Source organism: Acomys minous, assembly GCF_964271855.1.
Source record: "Acomys minous genome assembly, chromosome: 13".
Classification (NCBI taxonomy): domain Eukaryota; kingdom Metazoa; phylum Chordata; class Mammalia; order Rodentia; family Muridae; genus Acomys; species Acomys minous.
Window position 1 is genome coordinate 90,515,253 of NC_140495.1, and position 16,971 is coordinate 90,532,223.

Consider the following 16,971-nt stretch of genomic DNA (forward strand, 5'->3'; position numbering starts at 1 on the left):
AAGCTGGCCTTGGCTCTATGAGATTTTATCTTTAAAAAAAAAAAAAAGAGGGGGGAGGGACTGGCCAAAAAAAAAAGGCGTGGTTGGCTATTTTTGTCACCTTGACACAATCCATAGTAATGTTTAACGGAATGACCCACAACTGTGGTTTAAATGAAAATGGACACCACAGGCTCATAGGGAGTGCCATTATTTGAAAGGATGAGGCCTTGTTGGACAAAGTGTGTCACTGGGGGTGGACTTTGAGGTTTCAGAAGCTTAAGCCAGGCCCAGTGGCTCACCCTGTCTTCCTGCTGCCTGCAGATACAAATGTAGAGCTCTGTGCGGCCTCTCCAGCCCCCGCCTGCATTCCACCATGCTCCCACAGGACGATAATGGACTAAACCTCTGTGCTGTGAGCCAGCCCCAACTTTATAAGAGTTACCATGGTCATGGGGTCTCCTCACGGCAATAGAAACCCTCACTAAACAACTGAGAAAACCCCTCCAACACTGGCCTATACTCACATTCCTTAGCAACTGATGTGGGACAGTGCAGCCTACTGTAGCCCACCCTGGCTGGGAGGTCCTGGGTACTCTAAGAGGGCTGAGCTAGCTAACGGGAGCAGCCAGTAAGCAGCAATTCTTTTTTAGTCCCACCTTGAGATACTGCCCTGATTTCTCGCTGAGGGAGTGTAACCTGAGAGTTGTAGGATGAAATAAACTCTTTCCACCCCAAGTTTGGTAATGGTCTTTATCACAGTAACAGAAATCTAAAAACAGAATGGTATCAGAAGTGGGGAACTGCTGTGACAGAACTGACAAAATAACAACAACAACAAATAAGACAAGACAAGAACACTTGCAGTCAAGGGTGACCTGAAACTCACTAACGGAAGACTTGAACGTCTGATCCTCCTGCCTCTACCACACAGTGCTTGTTTCATGAATGCAGCACCACACCCAGTTTATAATGTGCTAGAAATCAAACGTAAGGCTTTGTGGGTGCTGTGTGAGCACTTTACTGCTAAAACATGTCCTTTAAGGTCCCTGGCATTAAATTCTTAGAGAGTCAGTATTTCTACATTAAATTCAAACAAATGAAAACCATAATTGAACCAGCAATACGACTCAAGAGAGTAAAAGCACTTGCCATGCAAGTCTGACAACCTGGGTTAGATCCCCAGAATCCACTTCCAAAAGTTGTCCTGTAAGCTCCACTCAAATACACAACTGCAATCATATACACTACAGGCACAAAAAAAGGTAAATAAGGAATCATTGAGAAGGTTCATTGAGTAAATGTGCTTGCCACCATGGCTGGCAACCTAAATTAAATTCATAAGACCTACCCTACAAAATAAAAGAAATAACTTCTACAACTTGGCTCTGAATTCCAAATGCAAAGTCAGTCTGTCTTGTCTTTCTCCCTTCCCTCCTTCCTTCTCTCAAACACATACCCCAGAGGCACATACAAGCGTAATTTGAAACCTGGCAGTGATGGTGCACGCCTTTAATCCCAGTTCTTGGGAGGCAGAGGCAGGTGGATGGCTGTGAGTTCGAGGCCAGCCTGGTCTACAAAGTGAATCCAGGCTACACAGAGAAACCCTGTCGCGAAAAGCCTAAATAAATAAATAATTAATAAATGTAACTTTAATAAATATAAATTATAGCTGGGTATGGTGGTGCACGCCTTTAATCTCAGCATTCTGGAGGCACAGGCAGGTGAATGGAGGCCAGCTTAGTCTACAAAAAACAAAAAACAAAATTATTTCTGGGGAGATATGGAGTCAGGGCCTTCTATACGTAGTCTTAGCTGTCCTGGAACTCACTCTGTAGACCAGACTGGCCTCAAACTCAAAGAGATCCACCTGCCTCTGCCTCTTCGTTAGAATTAAAGTGTTAGAACTAAAGGCACGAGAGGGGCAGTCATGTCACATGTCTGTAATCCCAGCACTCAAGAGGCAAAGGCAGGCAGACCCCTGTGAGTTCAAAGCCAACCTGGTCTACATATCAAGTTCCAGGACAGCCAGAGCTACACAGAGAAACCCTATCTCAGAAAAAATATAAATTAATTAAAGGCACGCACCACCATGATCAGGAAGAATAACACAAAGTCATATAAAACATTTTATAAATTACAGCACTTAGACATATTTACTTTAAAATATTTTAGTTTTGTTTTTTGTTGTTTTGCTGCTGTTTTGTTATTTGGGTTTTGTTTTTGTTTTCTTGAGATATGTGCCACCATGCCTGGCCTCAAACTTATCTTCTTCTTCTTCTTCTCCTTCTTCTTCTTCTTCTTTTTTAAAAAAAATATTTATTTATTATGTATACAATGTTCTGCCTACATATGTGACTGCCCACCAGATCTCATTATAGATGGTTGTGAGCCACCATGTGGTTGCTGGGAATTGAACACAGGACCTCTGGAAGAGCAGACTGCGCTCTTAAACCTCTTAGCCATCTCTCTAGCCCCTAAAACTTATCTTCTTAAACTGAAAATATGCTAAGCAAACTATATTCCATTTGAACTTCAGACAGATGAAATCCCCAGTACCACAAAAGAAGGAAGGAATGAGAAAGGGAGGGCTAGCTGGCTCATTCTCTCTAATGAATTACTGTTCTATAAAATATAACTAAATCAGGCCGCCTTTAATCCCAGCACTTGGGAAGCAGAGGCAGGTGGATCGCTGTGAGTTCGAGGCCAGCCTGGACTACAAAGCAAGTCCAGGACATCCAAGGCTACATAGAGAAACCTTGTCTCAAAATAAAATAAAATAAACAAATAAATTTTAATTAGGCATGGCGGTGCACACCTTTAGTCCCAGCACTTGGAAGGCTAAGGCAAGCAGATCTCAGTTAGAGCCCAGCCTGGTGTACACAGTGAGTTCCAGGACAGTCAAGGCTACATAGAGAGACCCTGTCTCAAAAAAACAAAAAACAAAAACAAGACAAATAACAATAAAACCACAAGGGTGTGGTGGTGCACTCCTGTAATCCCAGCTTTTGGAAAGCAGAGGCAGGCGGATCTCTGTGAATATGAGGGCAGCCTGGCCTACAAAGTGAGTCCAAGATAGCCAAGGCTACACAGAGAAACCCTGTCTCAAGAAACAAAACAAAGCCGGGCGTGGTGGCGCACGCCTTTAATCCCAGCACTCAGGAGGCAGAGGCAGGTGGATAGCTGTGAGTTCAAGGCCAGCCTGGTCTATAAAGCGAGTCCAGGACAGCCAAGGCTACATAGAGAAACCCTGTCTCGGGGAAAAAAAAAAAAACAAAGAAACAAAACAAAAGACACAAATAACAAAATAGGGGGCTGAAGAGATGGCACAGAGATGGTGGAGGTTAAGAGCACTGGCTGCTCTTCCAGAGGGCCTGAGTTCAATTCCCGGCACCCACATGACAGCTCACAACTCTCTGTAAGTCCTGTTCCAGAAGATCTGGCACCCTCACACTGACATACATGCATCTGATCTATGTCTGTGAGGTGGATGGCTGTAAGTTCGAGACCAGCCTGGTCTACACGGAGAGAGAACCTGTCTCAAAAAACCAAAAGAATAAAAATAAAAAATAAAAAAAGAATACAACATTTACAATCATTTTACTGTCCTGTACATTAAACTAAATCACACTGAGACAGCCTCTACACACACAACACATTTCCAGTACAAGTGTGCAGCTGCCTGACCTGGTTGTGAAACCGCAGTGGCTGTAAACTGAGTAGCCCATGGTGGATTCTTCTGTCCTCCAAACTGAGCCATGATGCAAATGGGAAGAAAACGTCACGTATTTTTCTCTTCTATAGCAGGTATCTATAAAGAAAGGATTCCTGTGTCAGAGTTAAACCAAATTACAAATACAATAAAAGGCTATTTTAGATAAATGACTGATATATCAGGCGGACGCCTTTAATCCCAGCACTTGGGAGGCAGAGGCAGGTAGATCGCAGTGAGTTAAAGGCCAGCCTGGTCTACAAAGCGGAGTCCAGGACAGCCAAGGCTACACAGAGAAACCCTGTCTCAAAAAAAAAAAAAAAAAAAAAAAAAGACATACTGGAAAGGAGAGCTGGGCCGGGCATGGTGGTGCACGCCTGTAATCCCAGCGCTCCGGAGGCAGGCAGATCACTGAGTTAGAGGCCAGCCTGGTCTACATGGCTAGTCCACGACAACCAAGAAAACATAGAGAAACCCTGTATCGGAAAAAAAAAAAACTTTAAAAAAACAAAGGAGAACTGGAAGTAGAGTGTATGCAAACTAAACATCTGAAATAGAACAAAACACACCATCAACAAGATCACTAGGCATACCCTATTTAAAAGATAGCCTTAAGAGTGGACTTAAAAGGACCTCTGTTAGCAGTGACATTTTCTAAAAAAGGCCTGGCCATGCTTTGCGGTGCAGCCTTTCAGCCCAGCAGAGTCAGGGGGATCTCTATAAACTCCAGGCCAGGGCTGTTTATTTATAACGTGTTACAGAATACCTAGATCTATATAGCGAGACTCTGTATACAAACAAACGAAATCAGCAACTTTATAGACACAGAGTATATGCCCTGAGTGTTTCGTCGGGCGATGCACTGAGGTCATGCGGTGGTTAAATCAATAACGGAAACTGCGGAGAGACCCCCTCCCCCATAAAGGCGAAGGCATTAATGAATACCATTTTAATAACGAACATTAAGGACGAAGGAGTCACTATAGCCTTTGTCACCCTAGTCTCCGCTAAGGGGGGAGAAGGAGGGAGAAGGCAGTTGAGAGAACGCATACCTCAAAAAAGAACCACTGTCAAGACCCCATCCCCCAAAGTCAAAGAGAAAAGTGAAGGATGGGCCGGGGACACAATGCGCCGGGCTGTGACACCCATCATCTCCCTCCCGCCCCAGCCTCTCTAGGCAGCAGCCCGCGGAAGATGGAACCCAGCGCCCCATGCCAGGGCAACAGCGCCTACAGGCACCCACAAGCCGTCGCAGTGCCCGAGGCCCTAAGGCCAGTGCGAGAGACTCGAACCACGGAAAACACTCCCCGCCGCCCCGGGCCGGGCTGGGTTTCGACGCCGCGGTAGCGCGGGTCCGAGAACGCACGGCCTCCGCCCGGCCGGGCTGAAGGGGCGCAGGCCGCACCAGAGGGGCCGGGAGCCGGCGCGCTGGGGGAAGGGCGCGCCGCGCGGGGCCTGCTCCGACCCGCACAAAAGGGACCGTGTCCCTCGCTGGCCGGCTCCGCCGCGGCCGCCATCGCCCGCCCGCGGCCTCGACATCACGCGCTGCCTACCCACCCGCCGGCCCGCCGTGAGAGAGCAGACGCGCCCTGACCCGGCCGCCCACCTCTCCACAGCAAAGTACCGATCGGAGAGCTTCACCTGAGTCGGATCCGGGTGAACAGCGAAGCCATTTCAAAACCCGTCAAGCTCAGGCGCATGCGTCAACCCTACGGCCTCCACGCCGCACCGCCTCCCGTCTCCGGGAGGAACGGGCGCGTGCGCAGGGACGTTCTGCGTGCGCGCTTCCGGCGTGCGCGTTCACTAGGCAGCCGGAGCGAGAGCGCGCCCCAGCCGTGTTACCTTGGCTTCGCTGAACAATGAGCTGGCGGTCCTCGTGCTGGCTGTGAGGGAAACGCTGTCCTCGCTAGCAGCTAGAAAACGAACGGCCGTCACGTGGTCCGGCCGGGGTCGCCGCCATCTTGTGGCTGTCCTTATTCTATTCTAATGCTATTTGTTTGGAAGAATGAATACGTAAGGTCTTAATATTTTTTTAATGGAAATATAATTAACATTTAAAACATCAACATTTGGAATATATACTCACATACATCCATAAGTATATATATGTTTTCCACATGGGCCCCTGTGAGAGGATTCAAACTTCTGGACTCCAAGAATCCTCCTGCCTCGTCCTCATAGTGCCCGCGACTCTCAGGTACAAACTGCTGAGCCAGGCAGGATTTTTTTTTTTCCTTTTGGTGTTTTTAAAGACTGAATTTCTCTGTGTACCCATGGATGTCCTGGACTTGCTTTGTAGACCAGGCTGGCCTTGAACTCAGTGATCCTCCTGCCTCTGCCTCCCCAGTGCTGAGATTACGCCTGGCTTCTTAAAGGTCTTATTATATTTTTATGTACGAGAGTGAGATAAGATATGATATGCCAGTTTCAAGTACCCCGAGAATCTCCAGGAGGCAAAACCGAGGTAATAGCAAAAAGCTTCTTTATTATGACTCGAGCCAGGCCGCAGTATCTGGCAGCAACCCTGTGCTCTTGTTTTCAGGTTTTTTTTTTTAATAGGTCCTTTTTTTCTCCCAGTTCCCAAAATTGGGAGGGGGGACGGAAGGGGCCCAGCTTGGCAAGTACTTATTGGTAAAGATACATAAGGTGGGGGGGGGGGTTCTTGTGCCCTAAGGTGATAGGCTATCGTTCACCTTCTTGCTGAGGGGAGTGCTGAGTGTCCCATCCTGTGCTAATTGGCTGTTGCTAGTGGGCGAAGTGACAATGAGGCGGGCAGGGAGAGAGTGTGGCAAGGTCAGCCCTCCCTGCAAGTGTTCCTGGCCTTTAAGCTTATCTTTTAAAGCCTTGCCGCAGTGGCCCTGAGATACGGATTTTAATTCTTTGATCTCACAGATAAAAGGCAGTAAGATAGTAAGATATCAGGTATTAGATTATATGAAGTTTATTAGTGCTCATGGGGGGAGAAAAAAAAAAGGGGATACCCCAGAAGAGAGGGATTAGAGAGAGCCAGGAGGAAGGTTTGTATCCTTTTATATGGCCCTGGGCAGGGCCACGCCCCCATGGCAGGTAGGCAATGACATCACAGGTAGGCAGACTGGAACAGAATCCTAACATTTCTACCTTTTTCTATAATTAAAAAATAAGACCAAGAAGAGACTTGATACCCTATGATCATATAGAGGGGGAGGTAATCCCCCTCAGGAACAGTCATAGGGGAGGGGAATAAGGGGAAATTGGGAGGGAGGGAAGAATGGGAGGATACAAGGGATGGGATAACCATTGAGATGTAACAAGAATAAATTAATAAAGGAGAAAAAATGTAAAAAATAAAAATAAAAATAAAATAAAATAAAATACCACATTGAAAAAAAAATAAGGAAGATTCGTTTTTTTTTTTTTTATATATAAGCTAAGTTGAAATATATAAATGTAGGTAAGAGAGAAAAAAGCAATAGCAACAAAATGTCCAGATTATATAGTGAAGGGGAAGGAAAAGTTCTGTCCTGAAAATTTAAGGTAGAGAGAGGGCAGGCTATGTCAGCCATGTCCTGCAGCAGATAGGGACCGAGGAGTGCTGGGGGAACCTGGAGCTGTCTGTCCTGGGCCTGGAGCACACCACTTTAGCCTTTTGTAAATGGATAAGGCTCGAAGTAATTGTCTTAACTACTTCCTGCTGAGAGTAGAGCAGCGATAAGGGATCAAAAGGCTGAAATTTTGGGAGAGGAAAGAAAAGGTTTGAACATGGGAAACTTCCTTCCATTTTACCGGGTTGCTGGCAGTAATTAAAGGCTTTAGTTTTGGATCTGTCCAAGTTTGGTTACAGAGGCGTGTAAGCTTAGAAGCCCTTGATGTGAGCATAGGTGTTTGAAATTCTCGGAAGCCATCCCAAAGGAGCCTGGAGGAGCAGTGATGGACTGTTTTTCCCAGGGCAGTGGAGCCAGTAATCTGTTAGGGCACCCCCCAAAACAGATAGCGACTCAAAAAGAACAGGTGCACAGACTGTTCCAGCTACTAGTCAGTACTGGACAGTGACCAAAAAGACTGAGCTGGGCCTGGCAACACAGCCCACCTTAGTACTAGGATTTTGTGGCAGCAGGTGATGGCAGCTGCGGCAGAAGAGCTGTGTCGGCCGTTCACACAGTGAAAAAGTCCTAGTTTTAGGTCAGGGAGAAGAAACAGCCACAGTCACATAGACTGGGGTTGTCAGCTGGGGTTGGGTGCAGAAAGGTGACAATTGGGTGGGTAGGGAGAGGGGAGTCCCCAAAACCATGAAGAGAGGGAGTAATCCCACCCTCAGAGGATGTGGCATGCATGTCAATATGTGCACCAGACGTGTGCTCAGTGCTCCTGGAGGTCACAGGAGTATGACAGGTCCCCTAAAACTAGAGTCACTGATGGTGGTAAACCACCACATGGATGCTGGGAATTGATCTGAGGTCCTGACAAGAGAGATCAGTGCTTTTAATCATGGTGCCACCTCCTCAGCATTATGGCTGGAATGATTAAAAGTGTACCATTCAGAGAGTTCTCAATATGAATTAGCTTATGCTAGAAATTTCACCTGTGGTTATGACCCAAGTATGGTGATGAGGGCCTGTAACCTAAGAGTCTGGAGGTAGGGGTAGGGAAGACCAGGTAGTCAAGGCCAGCCTAGACTATATGATACCATGTCTCTGCAAAAAACGTAAGGAAACATTTAGTTTCATGTTGTTCCATGTATCTTTTCCACTAAATTTTATGATTACATAGTTACAGACTCTTTAATGTTTTTTAAGCATTGAGGGGCCACCTCGGTACTGAGTTGGGGCGAGGGACTGAGGATTTAACTCACACACACACACACACACACTAAAACAGCGGGTTCTTTGTGCTAAGAGAGCAGTGGCGGCAGCAGGGGTGGCAGCAGCGGCGGCAGCAGGGGTGGCAGCAGCAGCGGCAGCAGCTTTTATTCAATGTCCAAAGAGCCTTCTTATAGGCAGCAAAACAGGAATGCCACTAGCAGGTGAAATCCCTCAAGAGGTGATTGCACACAGGAGAGAAAGTCTCAAGGAGGGGAGGGGTGCGTTCTCAGAGCAGTAAACATGACTAACTAACCAACACAAACACAGATACGGAGCTGCTAGAAACAGGACATGAAACAGCAAGACAGATAGACAGCCCAGTCGAGCCTGGTTCCTACAACCCATGAGTGGTGGCAGATGTTTTTAATCTTAGTACTTTGAGGCAGATCTCTCTGTGACCTCCTGACCAGCTTGGTCTACAGAATAAGAGTCAGGAGAGCCAGGGCTGTGTAGTGAAACACTGTTTTAAAAACAAAGAGACAAGCTGAGCGCAGGCCTTTAATCCCAGCACTTGGGAGGCAGAGGCAGGTGGATTGCTGAGTTCAAGGCCAGCCTTGTCTACAGTGCAAGTCCAGGACAGCCAAGGCTACATAGAAAAACCCTGACTCGGAAAAAACCAAACCAAACCAAAATAACAACAACAGTACATAGAGAAAAACAAAAAGGGAGCTAAAGAAATGGTTCAGCATTTAGCAGTGCTTAGTGTACTTGCACAGGCCTGGAGTTCATCGCAGCATCCACATGAGAACCATACATCTCACAACCGCTTGTAACTCTGAGGCCATCTGCTGGCCTCCTAGGGTACTGCACACATGTGGCATACACTCACACAAACATACACAAATGCACATAAATAAAAATAAAAGCTTGGGGTTGAAGTGAACGCTCAGCAGTTAAGAGCACTGACAGGGCCAGGCATGGTGGCACACGCCTTTAATACCAGCACTCCAGAGGCAGAGAAAGTGGCTCTCTGTGAGTTCTAGGCCAGCCTGGTCTACAAAGAGAGCCTAGGACAGCCAGGGCTACACAGAGAAACCCTGTCTCAAAAAACAAACAAAACCAGAAACAAACAAACAAACGAGAGCACTGCCAGGTCTTCCAAAGGATGTGAATTTTACTCTCAATACCTACAGGGCAGCTCATAACCTTCTGTAACTCTGTTCTATGGGGGAATCTGTCTCCTCTTCTAGCCTCGATGGTACTGCATTCATGTGGGTTGTGCACAGACATGCTTGTAGACAAAATACCTCTATACACATAAAACTTTTTAAAAATTAAAAATAAGCCAGGTGTGGTGGCGCACGCCTTTAATCCCAGCACTCGGGAGGCAGAGGCAGGCGGATCACTGTGAGTTCAATGCCAGCCTGGTCTACAAAGCAAGTCCAGGATGGCAATGATAACATAGAGGAAACCCTGTCTTGAAAAACAAACAAACAAACAAACAAGTCGGTCATGGTGAAACATTCCTGAAGAGGCTGAAGCAGACTGATCTTTGTGAGTCTACAAAGTGAGTCCAGAACAGCCAGGACTGCAAGAGAAACCCTGACTCAAAAAACAAAAAAACAGAAACTTGAAACTAATTTTTTTGTCATGATATTTTTTTTCCCTCAGAGAGAGAGAGAGAGAGAGAGACAGAGACAGAGACAGAGAGAAAAAGAGTATATTACCTGAGATTGACCCACAGCCTTGAGCATTCTACAAAAGCAGTGTATTAGCCAGTCTTCTTTGTATTTTTGTCCTCTGTGTACCTTTGAGGCAGGGTCTCACAGAGTTGCCTGGGCTGAACTTGAATTCAGTTTGTAAGAGCCAGGCCTTGAACTTGTGTTCCTGGATTAGCTCAGAGAGCGGCCCTGTGCAACGTGCTTACTGTTTCTCGATCTCAACTTCCTTTTTTTTTTGACAAGGGGCAGCTTTGGTTGTCATGGAGTTTCACCACGCCCACCTCCTTCTAAATTCATCACTCCTATGTTATGATGCTATATAAACACACTTTATAACCAAACCTTTGCGTTATACTCTGTCTTTCATTATAGAACTCCAGCAAAGAATCTAGATGGATGGAAAAGACTTTTCCCACTGGCCATGGTGGTGTATCACTATGATCCCAGGCAGGAGGATTGTGGCAAGTTGGAGGTCAGCCTTGTCTACATGGTAAATACCAGTTTAGGCAGGATTACATAACTTGATCCTGCTTCAAAAAAAATTTGTCCCTCTGTTTCCTCCTCTATAGGGCATTCACAATCTTTTCTTTGAACTGTTTTCAATCCTTTTGGGAATATAGTGAACACAGGGTGCAATTCTGGGCCGTATGATAATTCTATATTTATCTTTTGACAAAATGTTCAGCTATTTTTACATTGGCTGTACTATTTTGAATCCCCACAAGAAATGTGCCACATTCTTGCCAACGTCCCCCACCCTCACTACTGCTTTTGAAAAAGGTTTATTAGCTGGGCACCATGGTGGCTCATGCCTGTAATCCTAGCACTCAAGAGGCAGAGGCAGGTGGATCTCTGTGAGTTCCAGGCCAGCATGTTCTACAACGCAAGTCCAGGATAGCCAAGGCTACACAGAGGAACTCTGTCTTGAAAAACAAAAACAAAATAGTAAAAATTTTTATTATTGATTTATTTATCTATTTATGTATGTTTGCATGTGTGCTTGCAAGGGCACAGGTGTTTGGAAGTCAGAGGTCAGCACTGAGTATATCTTCTATTGCAATTTTTGTTTGTTTATTTTATTTTTCAAGACAAGGTTTCTCTGTGTAGCCCTGGTTGTCCTGGAACTGGCTCTGTAGACCAGGGTGGTCTGTAACCCAGAGATCTGGGATTTATGACATTTACCACCACCACCTGGCAAAGCTTTGTTTGTTCATTTTATGTAAATGAGTGCTTTACCTGACAGTACTCCTGCACACTGAAAAAGGATCAGACTCCATTATAAATTACTGTAAACCACTATGTGGGTGCTGAGAATTGAACTCAGGACCTCTAGGAAAAGAAAACAGCCAGTGCTCTTTACCACTGTGCCATCTCTCCAACCATATTTTTTGTTTGGTTGGTTATTTGTCTGTGGAAATGGGGCTTCTCTGTGTATCCTTGGCTGTCCTGAAAATCGATCTGTAGACAAGGCTTGTTCTGGGGTGGGCAGGCAGCTTTGTGCAGAGGCTGGATTTTAAAGAATGAAGCTTAACCAGGTGGTGGGTTAGCAGGATCATCAGATCCGGCTCTGCCTTATTGGGGCAAGTAAGGGCTCTATAAACCTCGAGGAAGAAGGTGGGGGTTTTCTGGGTGAATGTACATCATTGGCTGAGGTGCTGGGATTGCATCATTTGCACAGAGAGGAATTTCAGGTGCTAGCCGGACACGTCATTGTAAGGAAAAAAGAAGTTTTAACCTGAAACCTGGCCACCAGGCTCCGACTACCTGGGTGGCGGAGGTGGCTTTACAATATGCTGGCCCAGAACAGGGAGGGAGCAATCTTTACTCTTTGCAGGTCTCAAAATGAGATTTTTGGGGTCTGGACCTCACTCTTGTTCCAGGCTGGTTCTGCTGGTGCATGGCTCATGTACCCTGCACAGGCTGGTGTCTCACTCAGATATCCCCCTGCCTCTGCCTCCCCACTGCTGAGACAGGGCGTGTGCCACCACCAAGCCCTGGAGCAATTGTTTTGATTTGGTGTTTTTGGTTTTTCAAGACAGGGTTTCTCTTGTAGTCCTTGTTGTCCACAACTTGCTTTGTAGACCAGGATGGCCTCAAACTCCTAGTGATACGCCTACCTCTCTGCATCCCGAGTGCTGGGATTAAAAGCATGTGCCACCATGCCTGGATCTGTAGCAGTTGTTTTGTTTTTTTAATTTTTATGTTTATGGAATTTTTAATCGTATTTACGTATGAGATGTCTACTTAACGTACCAAAGCAGACCTGGCCTCCAGGATCTTCCTGCATCCCCCAGTCCCGACTTGAATTTCCAGCCCAGAGACTGTGCTTCCTCTCACCCAGAGGCTCTTCCCTATATAACCCAGACACTCACTCTCTCTCTCTCTCTCTCTCTCTCTCTCTCTCTCTCTCTCTCTCTCTCTCTCTCTCCCTACAGCCTTGCTTTTTCTCACTGACCCACTCCTGTGAGGTCAGTGAACCCAGCAAGAACTGTTTCCCATAAACCTGCCTTCATTCTTTGATTTGGCTTGAATTGGCTCATTTTGTTGGCAGAGAACACCTATCAGCGTCTGCATCACAAATGTGCCTTGCAGGCACATAGGCCAAAAGAGGGTATCAGAGTCCCTGAGCTTGTAGTTAGAAACTATTGCAAGCTGCCATGTCGGTGCTTATAATCAAACCCAAGTGCATTAGAAGAGCAGCCGGTGTTCTTGACCTCTGAGCCATCTATTGCTCTAGCCTCCTCTGTTTTTTTTTTTTTTAAGATTTATTTATTTATTATATATACAGTGCTCTGCCTGCATGACAGAAGAGGGCAGTAGATCACATTATAGATGGTTGTGAGCCACCATGTGGTTGCTGGGGATTGAACTCATGACTTCTGGAAGAGCAGTCAGTGCTCTTAACCTCTGAGCCATCTCTCCAGCTCCCAGCACTCAGGAGTCAAAGGCAGGTGGATTGCTGTGAGCTCAAGGCTAGCCTGGTCTACAAAGTGAGTCCAGGACTGCCAAGGCTAACACAGAGACCCTGTCTCGAAAAACCAAAACCAACCAACCAACCAAACAAAACAAAACAAAAAAAAAACACTGTCTGTTTTTCCAGAGGTCCTGAGTTCAGTTCCCAGCAACCACATGGTGGTCACAACCACATACTGGAATCTGATACCTTCTTCTGGTAGGCAGATGCACATGCAGTTAGAGCACTCGTACATAAAATAAATAGATAATATCTTTAAAAGAAAAAAGACTCCAATGCAGTTGTTTCATATGTAAAAACCGACTTTCCTCAGCATTAATTATTGAAAATTTAGTGATTTCTTCTGTTAAGTGTTTCTACCATTGGGGGCTGGAGAGATGGCTCAGAGGTTAAGAGAGCATTAGCTGCTTTTCCAAAGGTCCTGAGTTCAGTTCCCAGTAACCACATGGTGTCTCACAACCTTCAATAAAGACAATAAAGAGATCTGGTGCCCTCTTCTGGCCTGCAAGTATACACATAAAGTAGGCAAAACACTGTACCTAAATAAATAAATCTTAACAAAAAATGTTTCTGCCACTGTTAAAAGACAACTGACTGTGTACACATGGGAGTAATTGTGGACTTTACTTTTTTTTTTCTGAGACAGCATTTCTGGGTAGCCTTTGGCTGTCCTAGACTTGCTTTGTAGACCAGGCTAGCCTCAAACTCACAGAGATCCACCTGCCTCTGCCTCCCAAGTGCTGGATTACAAGCATGCACCACCGTGCCTGGCTTCACAGCTTTTAATTGTGTTTGAAAAGTGTGAGTACACTGATAGTTTTGCTTTTTTTGCTTTTGCTTTTTGTTTTTATGAGACAGGGTTTCTCTGTGGAGCCTTGGCTGTCCTAGACTTGCTTTGTAGACCAGGCTGGCTTCAAACTCACAGTGATCCACCTGCCTCTGCCTCCCAAGTGCTTGGATTAACAGGTTTTTTTTAAAATAATTCACAATCTTGCCAGGCGTGGTGCCCACATGCCTTTAACCCCAGCACTAGGGGACAGAGGTAGGCAGATTGCTGTGAGTTCGAGGCCAGCCTGGTCTATAAAGTCCAGGACAGGCAGGACTACACAGGGAAACCCTGTCTCGAAAAAAACAAAAACAACAACCATAACAAAACCCCAAATCAAACCAATAATTCATAATCTTTCAAAATATGTTTATTTATCATGAGGCGTGTGTGTCTGTGTGCATGTGTTCATGCAGAATGCGTGTGGAGGTGAAAGGACAACTGGGGAAGTTTGGGTCTCTCCTGATGCCATGTGTGTTGTAGAGACTGAATTTAGACCCTGGTCAGGCTTGATAGGAAGCTCCTCTACTCACTCCACCATCTCAGGTTTTGCTTTATTTTGTACACAGGGTCAGATGGGCCATGGCTAGCCTTGAACTCTGTGTGGTTGATGATGACCTTTAACCTTTGATCCTTTTGCCTCCATCTTTCAGGCGCTAGGATTATAGGTATATGTCACCAAGCTCCATTTATGCACTAACAATGGTGGGCCTTAGGGGCCTTAGGTACCAACTGAACTCCATCCCTAGTGTGCTAGCTCCCTCACTTTGCTCTGGATAAGGTCTGAGTGTGTTTCTGAGGATGGCAGTCAGGTCTTAGGCTCCAGCGATCTTCCTCTTCAGCCCCTGGCAGGCTGGCAACAGGTGAGTGGTGTCATTAGTAGTTGTCTTATTTTTCCCCTCCAAAGTATGATTATTTCCACAGGTTCTTGGTTTCTTTGCCAGTTTGTGCCTTAAACAAACTCAAATGATTGCTGCTACTTCTTGAAAGTTGAAAGTCTGAGATCAGGGGCTAAAGAGTTATCTCAGTGGTTAAGAGCCCTTGTTGCAGCCTGGCATGGTGGGTACACGCCTACAATCCCAGCACTTGGGAAAGTGGATCTCTGTGAGTTCAAGGCCAGCCTGGTCTACAAAGCTAGTTCCAGGACAGACACGGCTATTACACAGAGAAATTCTGTCTTGAAAAACAAAAACAGACGGGTGTGGTGGCACACTCCTGTAAGCTCAGCACTCGGGAGGCAGAGGCAGGCGTATCTCTCTGAATTCTAGGCCAGCCTGGTCTACAAAGCGAGTCCAGGACAGCAATGGCTAACACAGAGAGGCCCTGTCTCAAAAAACAAAAGCCAACCAATCAACCAACCAAAAACAAAACAGCATGAACAAAAAAAAAACCTCTTAAGTTTCCATGCTTGCTAGGCAAGCACTCCACAAACTAGGTAAAAGCGTCATCCTTGGAGCTTCTTTTATAAGGTCAATGATTTTATTTTTTGAATTCTACTCTTCTGTTTGTTTTTCGAGACAGGGTTTCTCTGTGTAGCCTTGGCTGTCCTGGACTCACTTTGTAGACCAGGCTGGCCTTGAACTCACAGTAATCCACCTGCCTCTGTCTCTGGGGTGCTGGGATTAAAGGTGTGCACCACCACGCCCAGCCAAGATCATTAACTTAATGCTTAGGATGTCAATATATCAATTTTGTCGCTGGAGGGCAGATAGTCAACCAATAATACTTGGAGAGCTCATAAATCCTGGATGATTAGATGTGGGCCAAAGTGGTGTTCATTTTTATAAAGGATTACATGTACAAAACCATCTTACAATATAGCTGTAAAATAAAGAGAAATGGTGCTGCTACAATAGGATGCAGGGTTCAAAGGTAAATTCTGTTTGTTTTATGTCAGAGACTGGTATAATTAGAGACTGATACAATGACCCAGTATTGAGGAAGAAACGCTTGTCAACACTTGTGAACGAAGGGAATTGGAAGATAGAAAAAGACTATGAGGAGCCGGGAGTGTTGGAGGCCAAAGTGAGAAAGGCAGTGGCAGCTCTGGGCTCACCTTCAACTGTCAAAACTGGGGCTCTGGTGGCATGCTACTCCATCTCAGGACAGTCCAGGACCAGTAGATGGAAAACATTCTGGTCCTTTGCCAATAATTTTGCTTCACCATCTAAGTCAAGAACCTGTACTCAAGCAACCGTGGATCATAGAGAGAGCAACAGGCCACTTCATTCTCATGAAACAGTCTAGATGGAGGGCTGGGGCCAGGGCACCACGCTTGTAAATTCCAGAAATTAGAAGGCTGAAGAAAGATTCCTCTTGAGTTCAAGTCCAGCCTGGGCTATAAGACACAAAAAACAACCAGGCGGTGGTGGCGCACGCCTTTAATCCTAGCACTCTAGAGGCAGAGGCAAGCAGAGAAACTCTGTCTTGAAAAAGCAAACCAAAGACACACACACACACACACACACCAGACAGACACACAACTAAGTAAAGAAAATAAGAATCACTTTTTACTTTAAGACTGATCTAGGGCTGGAGAGATGGCTCAGCGGTTGGAAGCACTGACTGTTGTTTCGGAGGACCCGGGTTCAATTCCCAGCACCTACATGGCAGCTCACAACTGTCTGTAACTCCTAAATCTGACACCTACTGACATATAATGCACATAAAATAAAATTATTTTAAAAAAAGAATGATCTAGTTTGTGTTTTGTAGTATCTTGTTTTGAGAGTCTTGGCGTAGTAACTACCTTGCATCACTCTGCTGAAAAGTAGAGAAATTCTATGGCCAGGGATGGCGGGGCATACATGTAATGAAGAAGCCACGTTGTCATTCTTTGTCTTCTCACTTTCTTCTTCTTTTTTCTTTTTTGGTTTTTCGAGACAGGGTTTCTCTGTGTAGCCCTGGCTGTCCTGGACTCGCTTTGCAGACTAGCCTGGCCTCGAACTCACAGCGATCCTCCTGCCTCTGCCTCTCGA

The 16,971-nt window shown here is 45.8% G+C and overlaps 1 protein-coding gene and 1 long non-coding RNA gene across 3 annotated transcripts in view; one reads left to right on the plus strand and one right to left on the minus strand.

Moving 5' to 3' along the window:
* The window catches only part of CCAR1 (cell division cycle and apoptosis regulator 1), a 48,279-nt gene extending 42,819 nt beyond the window's left edge, over positions 1 to 5,460 (minus strand). The window contains exons 1-2 of one of the 2 annotated variants that reach the window (XM_084751927.1): positions 5,333 to 5,460; positions 3,667 to 3,790 (exon numbers count right to left, since the gene is read on the minus strand). In XM_084751927.1, the coding sequence (XP_084608053.1) occupies positions 3,667 to 3,739 (73 nt within the window). In that variant the 5' untranslated portion in view covers positions 3,740 to 3,790; positions 5,333 to 5,460. The remainder of the gene's footprint in view (positions 1 to 3,666; positions 3,791 to 5,332) is intronic. The other variant, XM_084751926.1, reaches the window with a different exon arrangement.
* Positions 5,461 to 5,628: 168 nt separating this feature from the next.
* On the plus strand, positions 5,629 to 16,652 carry LOC311580412. The gene is made up of 3 exons (XR_014773454.1): positions 5,629 to 5,888; positions 10,566 to 10,683; positions 15,891 to 16,652. It is a non-coding gene; the product is annotated as an uncharacterized lncRNA (long non-coding RNA).
* Positions 16,653 to 16,971: the final 319 nt, after the last annotated feature.